The sequence below is a fragment of the Calonectris borealis genome, chromosome 35, assembly GCF_964195595.1.
Source record: "Calonectris borealis chromosome 35, bCalBor7.hap1.2, whole genome shotgun sequence".
Classification (NCBI taxonomy): domain Eukaryota; kingdom Metazoa; phylum Chordata; class Aves; order Procellariiformes; family Procellariidae; genus Calonectris; species Calonectris borealis.
Window position 1 is genome coordinate 102,897 of NC_134346.1, and position 15,087 is coordinate 117,983.

General features: G+C 62.6%; 2 protein-coding genes across 2 annotated transcripts; both read right to left on the minus strand.

The window, feature by feature from the left end:
* Window positions 1–215: 215 nt before the first annotated feature.
* On the minus strand, window positions 216–1,229 carry LOC142074373 (free fatty acid receptor 3-like). Its single transcript, XM_075134972.1, has one exon. The coding sequence runs from the start codon at window positions 1,227–1,229 to the stop codon at window positions 216–218; it is 1,014 nt and encodes a 337-aa protein (XP_074991073.1).
* Window positions 1,230–2,271: 1,042 nt separating this feature from the next.
* On the minus strand, window positions 2,272–14,821 carry CD22 (CD22 molecule). The gene is made up of 14 exons (XM_075134958.1): window positions 14,713–14,821; window positions 13,832–13,885; window positions 12,836–13,195; window positions 11,504–11,820; window positions 10,531–10,791; window positions 9,675–9,935; window positions 8,443–8,706; window positions 5,044–5,310; window positions 4,561–4,824; window positions 3,596–3,695; window positions 3,432–3,507; window positions 3,254–3,357; window positions 3,099–3,156; window positions 2,272–2,849 (listed from the first exon to the last, which is right to left on the minus strand). The coding sequence occupies exons 4-14, from the start codon at window positions 11,796–11,798 to the stop codon at window positions 2,679–2,681; spliced, it is 2,121 nt and encodes a 706-aa protein (XP_074991059.1). The 5' UTR covers window positions 11,799–11,820; window positions 12,836–13,195; window positions 13,832–13,885; window positions 14,713–14,821; the 3' UTR covers window positions 2,272–2,678.
* Between the last annotated feature and the right edge of the window lie 266 nt (window positions 14,822–15,087).

Sequence of the window (15,087 nt, forward strand, 5' to 3'; positions counted from 1 at the left end):
AGCTGAACTCGACTCAACCAGACTCAACCCAACACCTCAAGTGAACCCAACTCAACCCGTTGGGAAGCCCACCCAAGGAAGCCTTTGTTTGACTCAAAGCTCCAGGTTTGCTTTCTCTCGGCCACAAAACATCTCCTCACGTCACCCAACGCGGTCCCCAGACACCCCCCCCGCCCCCCCCCCGCCCCCAAAGCCGTGTCCCAGACTGGGCTCTTTCAGGTCTTAAGCCCCCAAGGTGGCACCAGTTCGGCACCACCCGCCTCTTGATGCGAAGATGTTCCAGATTGTCCACGTCCGCTCGCCTCGGCCGGACCCTCGCTTTGTCCCGCCGGCACCCGGCACCCGGTGCAGAGCCGCCCGACTCCCACCGTGTCCCAAACCTGCCGGAGACCCCGTCTGAGGGCGGCGGAGGAGAAGCAGAAGATGAGAGGATCGAGGCAAACGTTGAGGGTGGTGAGCAGCACGGCGTAGGCTCTCCAAGGTGGGTTCTCCCGCCGTAGGTACCCCACCACGTGGGAGACGTTGAAGGGGGTGAAGCAGAAGACGAAGGCCACCGCCGTGGCCGACGCCAGGGCCACCGCTCGGCGCCTCCTACCCGGCGCCGTGGCGGGGAGGGCGACCACGATGCAGACCAAGCGGCCGTAGCAGAAGGCGGTGATGGCCAAGGGGAGGCAGAAGAGCACCAGGAAGATCTCCAGGCGGAGGGCCAGCAGGGTGGCCAGCTGAGGACCGGCGAAACGGGTGTAGCAGGCCGTGCCGTTGACCGCCGCGTCGGGTTGGGCCACGTAGACCACGCTACAGTGAGCCAAAGCGGCCGCCCAGAAGCCGGCGGCGGCCACGGCGGCGTGGGTTGCCCGGCGGTGCCGGCGGTATTGGACGGGGAAGGCGGCGCCGAGGTAGCGGTCGACGCTGAGGGCGGTGAGGGAGAGGATGGTGAGGTAGACGCTGGTGAAGAAGAGGAAGACGAAGAGCGGGCAGAGGGCCGGCGGAAGCTTCCAGGTGGCTTCCCACGCCGCCTCGGCCATGCGGATGGGTAAGGAGGCCACCAGCGCTAGGTCACCGACGGTCAGGTTGAGGAGGAGGACGTCGGCGGGCAGGAGGCGCCGGCGCCGGGCCGCCGTCCCCAAGGCCACCAGGGCTGCCACGTTGAGGGGCAACCCCAAAGCGAAGGCGCCGGCGTAGACCCCCAAGCAGAGGCGGTGGTTGATGGCGAAAGGCGGGGCCGACATGGCGGCCAGGAGGGGCTGGACTTTGAGGTGGGGCGGCTAACGGTGGCCAGGATCTTCTAGGGTTCCGTTGAGTTGGCCCACGGCGGTTGGGATCTACTTAGGGTTCAGCGAGGTGGGTGGTGGGGTCCTGGGTTGGTGGTGGGGTCTGGGGAAGTTCCTAGGAGGCTTGGGGTGGGGGCTGGGTCTCTGGATCGGGGTCTTTGGGGGGGTCCACAGGTGACTTGAGTTGGGTGGGGGTGTTCCTTGGTTGGAGGTGAGGTCTTTGGGGGTTTCTGGGGGGACCTGAGGTGGGTGGTGGGTTACAGGATTGGGGTTTTGGGGGGTTCTTGGGCGACCTGAGGTGGGTGGTGGGTCCCTGGGTTGGAGGTGGGGGTCTTTAGGCGGTTCCTGGGCTACCTGAGGTGGGTGGTGGGTCCCTGGGTTGGAGGTGGAGTCTTTGGGGAGGGTCCCCAGGGGGTTTGAGTTGGGTGGGGGTGTCCCTTGGTTGGAGGTGGGGTATCTGGGGGGAGCTGAGGTGGGTGGTGGGTCCCTGGGTTGGAGGTGGGGTCTTTGGGGAGGGTCCCCAGGGGGTTTGAGTTGGGTGGGGGTGTCCCTTGGTCGGAGGTGGGGTCTTTAGGATTTCCCAGGGGTCTTGGCAGGGGGGGGGTGGGTCCCTGGGTTGGGGTCTTTGGGGGGTTTCTGGGGAGGCCTGAGGTGGGGGGGTGGGGTCCCTGGGTTAGGAGTGGGATCTGTGGGTGGGGGAGGTCCTTGGGTTGGGTGAAGTTCAGGAGCAGAGGAAGAAGATGAGCCCTACCGTAGCAGCGGACGGACGGACGGACGGACGGTGACGGGGAGGGACCGATGACCATAAATACCTCCCCCTCCCCCCACCCAAGGGACCTAGGCGTCCAGGCTGCCGCTCCTCCCCCCGCTGCCCTAACCAACCCCTCCCCCCCCACCCATCTAACGATGGGGACGCTCGTCACGACAAGAGAGGACTCAGGCATCTGGGACCCCCCACCCAGACCCCCACCCTGAGGCACCCAGGCATCCGGGCCAATTAATTAACCCAGAAGATGATTTTATTGGGCGTGGTGGCTCTCTCGGTGGCAGTGGCGTGTCACCATCCATGTCCTGGCAAGTCCACCGAGGTGGCGGTGGCCACGTCCCTGGTGTCCTTAGGGTGCTGGTGGCCATGGTTGTGGCATGTCCCCCATGGCGGCCAGGACCCTGACCCTGAAGTGGCCACCACCGTGTCTACGGTGTCCCCATAGCGGCCAGGATCCTGATCCTGAAGTGGCCACCACCATGTCCACGGTGTCCCCATGTCACCGTCTGCCCTTGAACCCCATGGTGGCCATGTGCTTATGGTGGCCACGTGCCCGTGGTGGCCAAGTGCTCGTGTCCCTGTGGACGTTTTACGGTGTCCCCGTGGTGGCCCCTTCCCCATATCTTGGTGTCCCCAAGGTCTCAGTGCTTCAGGGCCGCGTACTCAACGGCGTCCCCAACATCTCCAGCGTGTCCCCGTGATGTCCCCAGGGAGGACAGGGCCAGAGCAGCATAGACCAGTGTCCCATCCCTGTCCCCGTCCCTGTTACTGGGACCGGGTTGGACGTTCTCGTAGTCAGGACCTTCGGTGGCCTGTGGGGATGGACGGTGGCTGTGACAGGGGAGGGGGACACGGGGGGGGACATCGAGGACGAGATGAGGGACGTTGAGGTTATGGGGGACCTTGAGGGTTTTGGGGGATCTGGGGCACATTGGGGAGATCAAGGGGGACATCAGCGGTGACGTGGGGAGATCAAGGGGGACATGGAGGACATCAAGAGGGAGATGGAGGACATGGGGGACATCAAGGAGGACACCGTGGGACGTGGAGAACGCAGGTACCTTTACAGCGCCGTCGTTCCTCTTCAGGACAGTGTAGACGACGGTGTCCCCTTGCAACCTGGGGTGGGTGACAAAGGAGGGGGTGGGGTGGGGTGGGTCAAGGGTGCCCAGATGCCTGGGTCTTCTCTGGGATTGGGTTGGGGGGTGGGAGTTACCTGGGGACGGAGCCGGATGCGGGAGGTGACAACAACGATGAGTAACTGATGGTGTCGGGGTCATCAGGACCACGAGGAGGTCGGGGGGACGCGGGTGTCCGGGGCTATGAGAAGATGGGTGACCCCTCAAGTAGCACCTCGAGGTCCCAAGTGACCAGGGTGGGTGGGGGTGGGCTACCTTTTTATTACGGAGGAAGAAGGTTCCTGATGGTTCTACCACGGGTTCCTCGTCGGCTGCCATCTGCCGCCGCCACCTACGGGGACATCTCGGATGCTTGGGACCCCCAAAATGCTCGAGTCCCCCTTGGGTGGGGGGGGGATAAGGAGTAGGGTGGGGCTCACCGGCGGCGGAGGAAGTACCCAAGGGTGCCCAGCACCAGGAGGATGCTCAGCCCCACGCCGAGACCCAAGAAGGTCGTCTTGAGGATGGTGGCGGTGGAGTCTGTGGGAGGAAGAGGAGGGGCAGGGGGCGGGCCCAGATGTCTGGGTCCCTCCCCACCCATCACCCAACCTCCCCTGGACACCTGGGTGCCATGGGGCAGGGGCACCCCAAGAGGTTCCGTAGGGTCAGGGTGCACCCAGGGGTCCCCCATGGGGCAGGGACAACTCAAGAAGGTCCCAAGTGCCTGGGTGCCATGGGGCGGGGGCACCCTAATGGGTTCCATAGGGTAGGGGTGCACCCAAGGGTCCCCCATGGTGCAGGTGCACCCCAAGGGGTTCCATAGGGTGCACCCAAGGGGTTCTTCATAGGGCATGGACAACTCAAGAAGGTCCCAAGTACCTGGGTGCCATGGGGCAGGGGCACCCCAATGGGTTCCATAGGGTAGGGGTGCACCCAAGGGGTTCTCCATAGGGCATGGACAACTCAAGAAGGTCCCAAGTACCTGGGTGCTATGGGGCAGGGGCACCCCAATGGGTTCCATAGGGTAGGGGTGCACCCAAGGGGTTCTCCATAGGGCATGGACAACTCAAGAAGGTCCCAAGTGCCTGGGTGCCATGGGGCAGGGGCAACCCAAAGGGTTCCACAGGGCAGGGGTGCACCCAAGGGTCCCCCATGGGGCAGGGGCACCCCAAGAGGTTCCATAGGGCAGGGGTGCACCCATGGGTGTTCCATAGGGCGCACCCAAGGGGTCCCCCATGGGGCAGGGACAACTCAAGAAGGTCCGAAGTGTCTGGGTGCCATGGGGCAGGGGCACCCCAAGGGGTTCCATAGGGTAGGGGTGCACCCATGGGTGTTCCATAGGGCGCACCCAAGAGGTTCTCCATAGGGTGCACCCAAGGGGTTCCTGAACGCTTGGGTCCCTTACAGTAGACGGTGATGATGACATCAGAGGAGTCAGCGGTGGCGATGTCATTGGTGACGCGACACCGATATTGCCCGGTTGCTTGGGTCTCCACCTCCCGGAGCACCCATAATCCTTTGGGGGTCCGGCCGAGGGGTCGCCCATCCCGAAACCACTCGAAGACGTTGGGTGGGGGGCGGGCGTCGGCGCGGCACCGTAGGGTGACGTCCGTCTTCTCCTGCACCCGTTGGCTCGGATCCGGCACCAGTTCGACCTCCTGGGGCCCGACTGTGGTGCAGACGTCATCACCCAGATACCGGGGTCCCCCTTTTTTGGGGGACCCCCCGACACCTGGGTCCTTCCCATGGGGAGGGGAAAAGAGGATAAAGGGAGGCTCGGGGGGGGGGCAGGGAGGCCACCCAGGTGCCAGGGTCCCCTTTTGAGCCCCCCAAGCCCTAAATGACAATTTCAAGCCCCCCCCCTGAAAATTTTTGGGGTGCGACTCACAGCGAACGTCGAGGGCGAGGGGGGGGCTGCGGGTGACCCCCACGTCGTTTCGGGCCTGGCAGGCGTAGGCAGCGACGTCGGCAGGTTCGGGACCGGGGAGGAGCAGGTCCGGGGCGTGGCCGGGCAGTTCCCGCCCATTTTTGAACCAGCTGACGTTGAATTTGGGGGGTTCGCCCGCTCCGATTTGGCAATGAAGTCGCACCGGGCCCCGCCCGGCCACCACCGGACCCCCCGGGGTCTGCAGCACCCGTACGGCCCTGGGGGGGTCTGGGGAGGGGAAGAGAAAGTGCCGTTAGTAAGGGTTGGGGGGCTGGAAAGCGATATTTGGGGGTGGGGGGGCTCGAAACTGTCATTGAGGGTTGGGGGGGGCTCGAAACTGTCATTTAGGGTTTGGGGGGGCTCGAAACTGTCATTTAGGGTTTGGGGGGGGCCCAAAACTGTCATTTAGGGCTGGGGGGGGCTCGAAACTGTCATTTAGGGCTTGGGGGGGGCTCGAAACTGTCATTTAGGGCTTGGGGGGGCTCGAAACTGTCATTTAGGGTTTGGGGGGGGCTCGAAACTGTCATTTAGGGCTGGGGGGGCTCGAAACTGTCGTTTAGGGCTTGGGGGGGGCTCGAAACTGTCATTTAGGGCTTGGGGGGGCTCGAAACTGTCATTTAGGGCTGGGGGGGGCTCGAAACTGTCATTTAGGGCTTGGGGGGGGCTCGAAACTGTCATTTAGGGCTTGGGGGGGCTCGAAACTGTCATTTAGGGTTTGGGGGGGCTCGAGACTGTCATTTAGGGCTTGGGGGGGGCTCGAAACTGTCATTTAGGGCTTGGGGGGGGCTCGAAACTGTCATTTAGGGTTTGGGGGGGGGAAGAGAAACCGCTGTCAGTGAGGTTTTTGGGGGTTCGAAACCAATATTTGGGGGTGGGGGGGCTCGAAACTGTCATTTAGGGTTTGGGGGGGCTCGAAACTGTCATTTAGGGCTGGGGGGGGAAGAGAAACCGCTGTCAGTGAGGTTTTTGGGGGTTCAAAACCAATATTTGGGGGTGGGGGGGCTCAAAACTGTCATTTAGGGTTTGGGGGGGGCTCGAAACTGTCATTTAGGGCTGGGGGGGCTCGAAACTGTCATTTAGGGTTTGGGGGGGGCTCGAAACTGTCATTTAGGGCTGGGGGGGGCTCAAAACTGTCATTTAGGGTTGGGGGGGCTCGAAACTGTCATTTAGGGCTTGGGGGGGCTCGAAACTGTCATTTAGGGTTTGGGGGGGGCTCGAAACTGTCATTTAGGGCTTGGGGGGGGCTCGAAACTGTCATTTAGGGTTTGGGGGGGCTCGAAACTGTCATTTAGGGCTGGGGGGGCTCGAAACTGTCATTTAGGGTTTGGGGGGGGGCCCAAAACTGTCATTTAGGGCTGGGGGGGGAAGAGAAACCGCTGTCAGTGAGGTTTTTGGGGGGTTCGAAACCGATATTTGGGGGTGGGGGGGCTCGAAACTGTCATTTAGGGCTGGGGGGGGCTCGAAACTGTCATTTAGGGTTTGGGGGGGGCTCGAAACTGTCATTTAGGGCTGGGGGGGCTCGAAACTGTCATTTAGGGTTTGGGGGGGCTCGAAACTGTCATTTAGGGCTTGGGGGGGGCTCAAATCTATCATTTAGGGCTGGGGGGGGCCCAAAACTGTCATTTAGGGCTGGGGGGGGGGAAAGAAACCGCTGTCAGTGAGGTTTTTGGGGGGTTTGAAACCGATATTTGGGGGTGGGGGGGCTCGAAACTGTCATTTAGGGCTTGGGGGGGGCTCGAAACTGTCATTTAGGGTTTGGGGGGGGCTCGAAACTGTCATTTAGGGCTGGGGGGGGCTCGAAACTGTCATTTAGGGTTTGGGGGGGGCTCGAAACTGTCATTTAGGGTTTGGGGGGGCTCGAAACTGTCATTTAGGGCTTGGGGGGGGCTCGAAACTGTCATTTAGGGTTTGGGGGGGGCTCGAAACTGTCATTTAGGGCTTGGGGGGGGAAGAGAAACCGCTGTCAGTGAGGTTTTTGGGGGGTTCGAAACCGATATTTGGGGGTGGGGGGGCTCGAAACGGTCATTTAGGGCTTGGGGGGGGCTTGAAACTGTCATTTAGGGTTTGGGGGGGCTCGAAACTGTCATTTAGGGCTGGGGGGGGCTCGAAACTGTCATTTAGGGCTTGGGGGGGCTCGAAACTGTCATTTAGGGCTTGGGGGGGGCTCGAAACTGTCATTTAGGGTTTTGGGGGGGCTCGAAACTGTCATTTAGGGCTGGGGGGGCTCGAAACTGTCATTTAAGGCTGGGGGGGGCTCGAAACTGTCATTTAGGGCTTGGGGGGGGCTCGAAACTGTCATTTAGGGCTTGGGGGGGCTCGAAACTGTCATTTAGGGCTGGGGGGGGGCCGAAACTGTCATTTAGGGCTGGGGGGGGCTCGAAACTGTCATTTAGGGCTTGGGGGGGCTCGAAACTGTCATTTAGGGCTGGGGGGGGGCCGAAACTGTCATTTAGGGCTGGGGGGGGCTCGAAACTGTCATTTAGGGCTTGGGGGGGCTCGAAACTGTCATTTAGGGCTGGGGGGGGCCCGAAACTGTCATTTAGGGCTGGGGGGGCTCGAAACTGTCATTTAGGGTTTGGGGGGGCTCGAAACTGTCATTTAGGGCTTGGGGGGGGCTCGAAACTGTCATTTAGGGCTGGGGGGGCTCGAAACTGTCATTTAGGGCTTGGGGGGGCTCGAAACTGTCATTTAGGGTTTGGGGGGGGGCCCAAAACTGTTATTTAGGGCTGGGGGGGGCTCAAAACTGTCATTTAGGGCTGGGGGGGGCCCAAAACTGTTATTTAGGGCTGGGGGGGGAAGAGAAACCGCTGTCAGTGAGGTTTTTGGGGGGTTCGAAACCGATATTTGGGGGTGGGGAGGCTCGAAACTGTCATTTAGGGCTTGGGGGGGCTCGAAACTGTCATTTAAGGCTGGGGGGGGGAAAGAAACCGCTGTCAGTGAGGTTTTTGGGGGTTTAAAACCAATATTTGGGGGTGGGGGGGGGCTCGAAACTGTCACTTAGGTCTTGGGGGGGCTCAAAACTGTCATTTAGGGTTTGGGGGGGCTCGAAACTGTCATTTAGGGTTTGGGGGGGGCTCAAAACTGTCATTTAGGGTTTGGGGGGCCCCAAAACTGTCATTTAGGGCTGGGGGGGGCCCCAAAACTGTCATTTAGGGCTGGGGGGGGCTCGAAACTGTCATTTAGGGCTGGGGGGACTTAGAAGGGGCTGGGGGGAGAGAAACCACCATTGGGTGGGGTTTGGGGGGGTCTTGAAGCCGATATTTGGAGGCTCAAAGGAGCTCAAGGTGGGGGGGACTCGAAACTCAGGGGTGTCTCAAAATTGTCATTTGGGGGGGGGGGGGCCTCGAAACCGCCACTCACACCAGACGACGACGGAGAGAGGCGGGGAGCGAGACACGCCGGCGGGATTTTGGCCAACGCAACGGTAGGTGCCGGCACGGGCGGGGTCGGCGGTGAAGCTGAGGGTGGGGTCGGAGGCGTCGACCTCCCGGCGGTCGTTGCGTAGCCATTGGACGGAGGAGGGAGCGGGGTGGGCGGGGCCGAAGGCGCAGCGTAAGGTGACGCGGGAACCCGCAAGTGCCGGTAGAGGAGTCAGGGTCTCCAAGGTGGCCTCTCGGGGAGGGTCTAGGGAGGGGGAAGAGGCGGGGATCAGGTGGAGGGGCGGGGCTAAAGGGGCACGTGCCACGCCCTTATTCTATGGCCGCTCTGACCACCCCCCAGCCACCATGACGAGCCTACCACTACCACCCTGACCACCCTACAGCCATCTTGAGTACCCTACCACCATCTTGAAGACTTCATGGCCACCTTGACCACCCCATGGCCATCTTGACCATCCCACCGCCTCCTTGACCACCCCACCACCATCTTCACCATCCCACCACCATCTTGACCACCCCACGGCCACTTTCACCATCTCACGACCACCTTGACCACCCTCTGGTCATCTTGACCACCGCACGGCCATCTTGACCAACCCCACCACCCCCTTGACCATCCCATGGCTATCTGGACCATCCCACTACCATCTTGACCACCCCACAGCCATTTTCACCATCTCACAACCACCTTGACCACCCTGTGGTCATCCTGACGACCCCCCAGCCATCTCAACCACCCCACCACCTTTTCGACCACCCCCCAGCCACCATGACGAGCCTACCACCACCATCTTGACCACCCCACGATCACCTTGACCATCCCACCAGCATCTGGACCACCCTGTGGCCATCTTGACCACCCTACGGCCATCTTGAGCACCCCAGCACCATTCTGCCCATGCCACCACCATCTTCACCACCCCACCGCTCCCTTGACTACCCCATCACCATCTTGACCACCCCGCGGTCACCTTGACCATCCCATCAGCATCTTGACCACCCTGTGGTCCTCTTGACCACCCTACGGCCATCTTGAGCACCCCACCACCATCTTGAGCACCCCACCACCATCTTCACCACCCCACCACCACCTTGACCATCTCACCGCCACCTTGACCGCCTCGTGGCCGTCTTGACCGACCTCGCCACCATCTTGCCCCACCCTCCATCGCCATCTTGCCCCGCCCTCCACCGCCATCTTGCCCCACTCACAGTAGACCTCAAGGGTGGTAGGGCGGGACTTGGATGTCCCTAAGCTGTTGGTGGCCTGGCAGCGGTAGGAGCCACCGTCGGTGGCCTTGGTCGGCTGTAGGAGGACCTGGGCCGTACGGTGGGGCAGGGCGTGGCCCTCCAAGCTCCAGGTGTAGGTGTCAGACGGGGGATTGGCCGAGTCCCGGCAGCTCAGCGTCACCTCCCAGCCCTCGTGGACGGGGGACGATGGCGTCGCCTCCACCCGCACGTCCCGTGGGGCGTCTGTGGGCGGTCGGCGGTTGGGAGGGGTTCTGGCCACGCCCCCAGGGCCAGAAAGAGGCGGGGTGAAGGGTGATTGGCCGAGGCGCCTCGTGGGGGAGGGTGATGGAGGATTGGCAGGTGACTTAGGGGGTGGGGCTAAGGGTGACTGACAGTTTCATCATGGGGCGGGGCAAAGGGTGATCGACAGGTTCTTCGTGGGGCGGGGCAAAGGGAGATTGACAGTTTCGTCATGGGGTGGGACAAACGGTGATTGACAGGTCCTTCATGCCATAAGGATGATTGATAGGTGTCTCACAGGTGGGGCTAAGGGTGATTGACAGGTACCTCGGGGGGGCGGGGCTAAGGATGATTGACAGGCGTCTCATGGGACAGGGCTAAGGTCGATGGACAAGTTCTTTCTAGGGTGGGGCTAAGGGTGATTGACAGGTCCCCCATGCTGCTCTCTTGCCCCACCCACCACCGCCATCTTGCCCCACCCACTGCCGCCATCTTGCCCCACCCACCGCCGCCATCTTGCCCCATTCCCCACCGCCATCTTCCCCCACCCTCCGCCGCCATCTTGCCCCACCCTCCGCCGCCATCTTGCCCCACTCACAGTAGACCTCAAGGGCGGTGGGGGGTGACTCGGTTGTCCCCACGATGTTGGTGGCCTTGCAGCGGTAGAGGCCACCATCGGTGGCCTTGGTGGGCTGTAGGAAGATCTGGGCCGCGTAGTGGGGCAGGGTCCGGCCCTCCAAGCTCCAGCTGTAGGCGTAGGATGGGGGCTTGGCCGAGTCCCGGCAGCTCAGCGTCACCTCCTGGCCCTCGTGGACGGGGGACGACGACGTCATCTCCACCCGCACGTCCCGCGGGGCATCTGGGGAAGGACCAGTATAGACCAGTATGGGTCCTACGCGCACCTCTAGGACCCCATAAGCACCCCGGGGACCCCCCGAAATTCCTCCAGGACCTTCCCCCAGACCAACTCCAGGACCCCTATAGCTCCCATTGGTTCCTCGCGGGACACCCCCAGCCCCCTCTCCGTATCCAGGCCCCCCCATAGCCCCCCAAGCCCCCCCATAATCCCTATATGGGGGAGCCAGGGGTCTGTAGGACCCCCGTAACCCCCCAGAGATCCCCCCAGTATCTCACAGTGGACCTGGAGCTGGTGGAACAGCCAGACCAGGGTCACCTACAGCCCCCAGGACCCCCCATAACGCCCTTGTAGGGGAACCCAGGAGTCCAGGGGAACCCCATAACCCCCCAACCCCCCCCCCAAGAGACCCCCAATGTCTCAAAGTGGGCCTGAAGCTGATGGGACACCCACGCTAAGGCCACCCATAGCACCCCCCATGAACCCCCATAGCCCCCATATGGGGGACCCAGGCACCCGGGTGATCCCCATAACCCCCAAGGACCCCCCCCAGGTACCCCCCAATATCTCAAAGTGGCCCAAAAAGTGGTCGAACATCTAGACCAGGATCATCTGCAGCCCCCCCAAGACCCCCCCGTAACCTTTATATGAGGAACCCAGGTGCCCAGGGGACCCCCATAACCCCCCAAGACCCCCCCCCCACCCCATATCTCACAGTTGACCTGAAGCTGCCGGGACGCCCGGGTGATGGTCTTCCCATCGGACCCCAAAAGGACGCATTCAAGGAAGGACTCGTCGTGGTACCAAAGGGGTTCAAAGGTCAAGACGGTGCCGATAACCGGGGGGGACGTGGCAGCGGCCGGGGGGTCCCAGTTTCCACGTGGGTCCCCGGTGCGTTGGTGACGGGTCCCTCCCAGTTGAGGGTGGGGGTGTCTTCGGGGCAAGCGGGGGGCACCCAGCACCAAACGGTGGTCTTGAAGCCGTGGGTGAGGGGGGCTGGGTCCGGCCATAGGTGGGGGGCGGGGGGGGTTTCTGCGAGAGGTGGCGGTGGGGGGAAGAGATGGGAGGGGGGGGAGTAAGGGGGGGCAATATGGGGTGGTGGGGGGACAAAACGGGGACAATGGGGGGATGAGATGGGGATAATGGGGGGACAAGGGGTGGGATAATGGGGGGACAATATGGGGTGATGGGGGACAATCGGGGGGACAAAATGGGGATAATGGGGGGACAAGGGGTGGGATAATGGGGGGACAGTGGGGGGACAATATGGGGTGATGGGGGACAATGGGGGGACAAGGGGTGGGATAATGGGGGGTCAATGGGGGGACAGTGGGGGGACAATATGGGGTGATGGGGGACAATCGGGGGCAAAATGGGGATAATGGGGGGGACAAAATGGGGATAATGGGGGGACAAGGGGTGGGATAATGGGGGGACAATATGGGGTGATGGGGGACAATGGGGGGGCAAAATGGGGATAATGCGGGGGACAAAATGGGGATAATGGGGGGACAAGGGGTGGGATAATGGGGGGTCAATAGGGGGGACAGTGGGGGGACAATATGGGGTGATGGGGGACAATGGGGGGGACAAAATGGGGATAATGAGGGGACGAGGGGTGGGATAATGGGGGGGACAATGGGGACGATGATGGGGGGACAATGGGGGAGGATGATGGGGGGACAATGGGGGATAATGAGGGGAGAAATGGGGGACAATGGGGGGACAAGAAGATGACAATGGGGGCACAAGGGGGGGCCAATAGAGGGACAAGGGAGGAGATAAGGGAGGGACAAGGGGTGACAACGGGGGTGGTAAAGGGGGACAATTGGGGGGACAAAGGGGGACAATTGGGAGGACAATGGTGGGACAAAGGGGAGGATGATGGGGACAATGGGGGAGAAATGGGCAGATAACGGGGGACAAGGCGATGACAATGTGGGGGACAATATGGGGTGGGGTGGGGACAATTAGGGGGACAACGGTGGGCCAATGGGGGTGCTGGTAGGGGGGGACAAGGGGGTGTCAGGCAGCTGCCTGTCCCTACCGCTGACATTGACGTTGACATAGTGAATCCACCGCACTTCTTTCTGGGACCGACGGCTGTGATTGGCCACCAACCGCAACCCATAGACGCCGGCGTTGTCCGCTTGGATGCGGGGCAGGATCAGGCTACAGTCACCCTCGTTAGTTCCTGGGGTTCTTTGGAGATCGGCCACCGTGTGCCCCAGAAATTCTTGCTGCTGCGTTTCATAACGGGGATGATGGATCCAACGGAGTTTACGGAGCTGGGCGTTCGATCCCGCTTGGCACAGGTCATAGCGGCAGGAGACGTAGAGGCAGGAACCCAAGGCGACCACCAAATCCTTTGGAGCCGTCACCAAGTCAGGGCAGACGGACAAGGAACCTGCAGAAGGTATAAGGGACCCAGGTGTTCCGGGGATCGAGGTGTTTTGGGGACCCAGGAGTCCAGGGAGCCAGGTGGTTGGGGACCCAGGTGGCCGGGGACCCAGATGTCGGGGTACTGAGATGTTCTGAGGAGGTCTTCAACCCCAAAGGCCAGAGGAACCTAGGCCGCTGAGGGACCTACATGCCCTGGAACCCTGGTGTTTTGGGGACCCGGGAGCCAAGTGGTCAGGGACCCAGGTGGCCGGGGACCCAGGTGGCCGGGGACCCAGGTGGCCAGGCATTGGGATGTTCCGGAGACACCTTCAACCCCGAAGGCCAGAGGGATCTTAGGCCGCTGAGGGACCTAGACGTCCCGGGACCCAGGTGTTTGGGAGACCCCGGGAGCCCAGGGACCCAGGTGGTTGGGGACCCAGGTGGCCGGGCACCCAGATGTCTGGGTACTGAGATGTTCTGAGGAGGTCTTCAACCTCAAAGGCCAGAGGCACCCAAGCTTCCAGGGGAGCCAGGTGTTTTGGGAACCCAGGCATCTGGGGAACCCTCCCCATCCCCGAAGACCAGAGGGGGCCCGTCCTCCCCCACTGTGCCCCCCACCCCACCCCTCCAGGGGACGTAGCCCTCTGGGGGAGGTCCCTACCTGGGATGAGGAAGAGGAGGCAGACGAAGAGCCACATGCCGGCAGCGTCCGGACCTGACCGAGGAGGTCAAAGCATCAACTGGGGGGGGACCCAGGTGTCCGAGGGGACCCAGGCGAGCGGGTGGGGGGGGGAGGGGACCCAGGCATCAGGGTTCGACCTCGTTAACCCGCCCCTCTGAGACGCAGGGGGGACCCAGGCGTCCGGGTTCCCAGTCTCCTCCCCCGCTCGAAGCCACTCGAGCCCACTTCCTTCCCTCTTCTCAAAGGGACCCAAGCGTCCGGGTGCCACCACCCCCACCCCATAGACCTCCTGCCCCGAAGGGACCCAGACGGGCAGGTCCCACCGCCCCATGGACCCCCGTGATCCAAAGGGACCCAGATGTCCGGGTCCCACCACCACCCCATAGACCTCCTGCTCCGAAGGGACCCAGGTATCTGCATCCCACCACCCCATAGATGCCCCGAAGGGACCCAGGTGGGCAGGTCCCACCGCCCCATAGACCTCCTGCCCCAAAGGGACCCAGGCGTCTGGGTCCCACCACCCCATAGATGCCCCAAAGGGACCCATATGCCCAGGTCCCACCACCCCATAGACCTTCTGCCCCAAAGGGACCCAGGCGGGCAGGTCCCACCGCCCCATGGACCCCCATGACTCAAAGGGTCCCAGGCATCCGGGTCCCACCACCCCATAGATGCCCCGAAGGGACCCAGGCGTCCAGATTCCACCACCCCATGGGTCCCACCACCCCATAGATGCCCCAAAGGGACCGAGGCATCCGGGTTCCACCACCCCATGGGTCCCACCACCCCATAGGTCCCACCACCCCATAGGTGCCCCAAAGGGATCCAGGCATCGGAGCCAATCGATGGTCTCCTCTTACCTGACCCTCAAGTTGAGCTTGAAGGATGGAGGACCCACGCATCCAGGCGGGTCTTCTGCAGTGCCCCACAGGGAACCCAAGCATCCGAGGTGGTTGATGCCACCCAAAAACCACCACCCACCACCCCACCACGCACCGCAAAGCCTTCTGGGAACCCGGACACCTGGGTTCCCTTGGGGGGTTGGGGGCAGAGCGGAGCCCAGATGCTTGGGTGACCCAGGGGTGGGGGGGATGGGCTGGGGGATCTCCAGACATCTGGGTGCTTCTGGGTGGGGGTCCTGGACACCTGGGTGCCCTCCTTCAGCGGGTGCTGCTCCTGTGGGTGGGGGGCACCCAGGGGTGGTGGGGGGGTCCCGGACACCTGGGTCCCTTTAG

Coding starts and splice junctions, on each gene's coding strand:
- LOC142074373 (XM_075134972.1), bottom strand. CDS start 1,229: ATGTCGGCCCCGCCTTTCGCCATCAACCACCGCCTCTGCTTGGGGGTC.
- CD22 (XM_075134958.1), bottom strand. CDS start 11,798: ATGGCCGGACCCAGCCCCCCTCACCCACGGCTTCAAGACCACCGTTTG. Junction 3,157..3,253: donor GCATCCGGCTCCGTCCCCAG/GTAACTCCCACC, acceptor CACCCACCCCAG/GTTGCAAGGGGACACCGTCG. Junction 2,850..3,098: donor GGAACGACGGCGCTGTAAAG/GTACCTGCGTTC, acceptor CCATCCCCACAG/GCCACCGAAGGTCCTGACTA.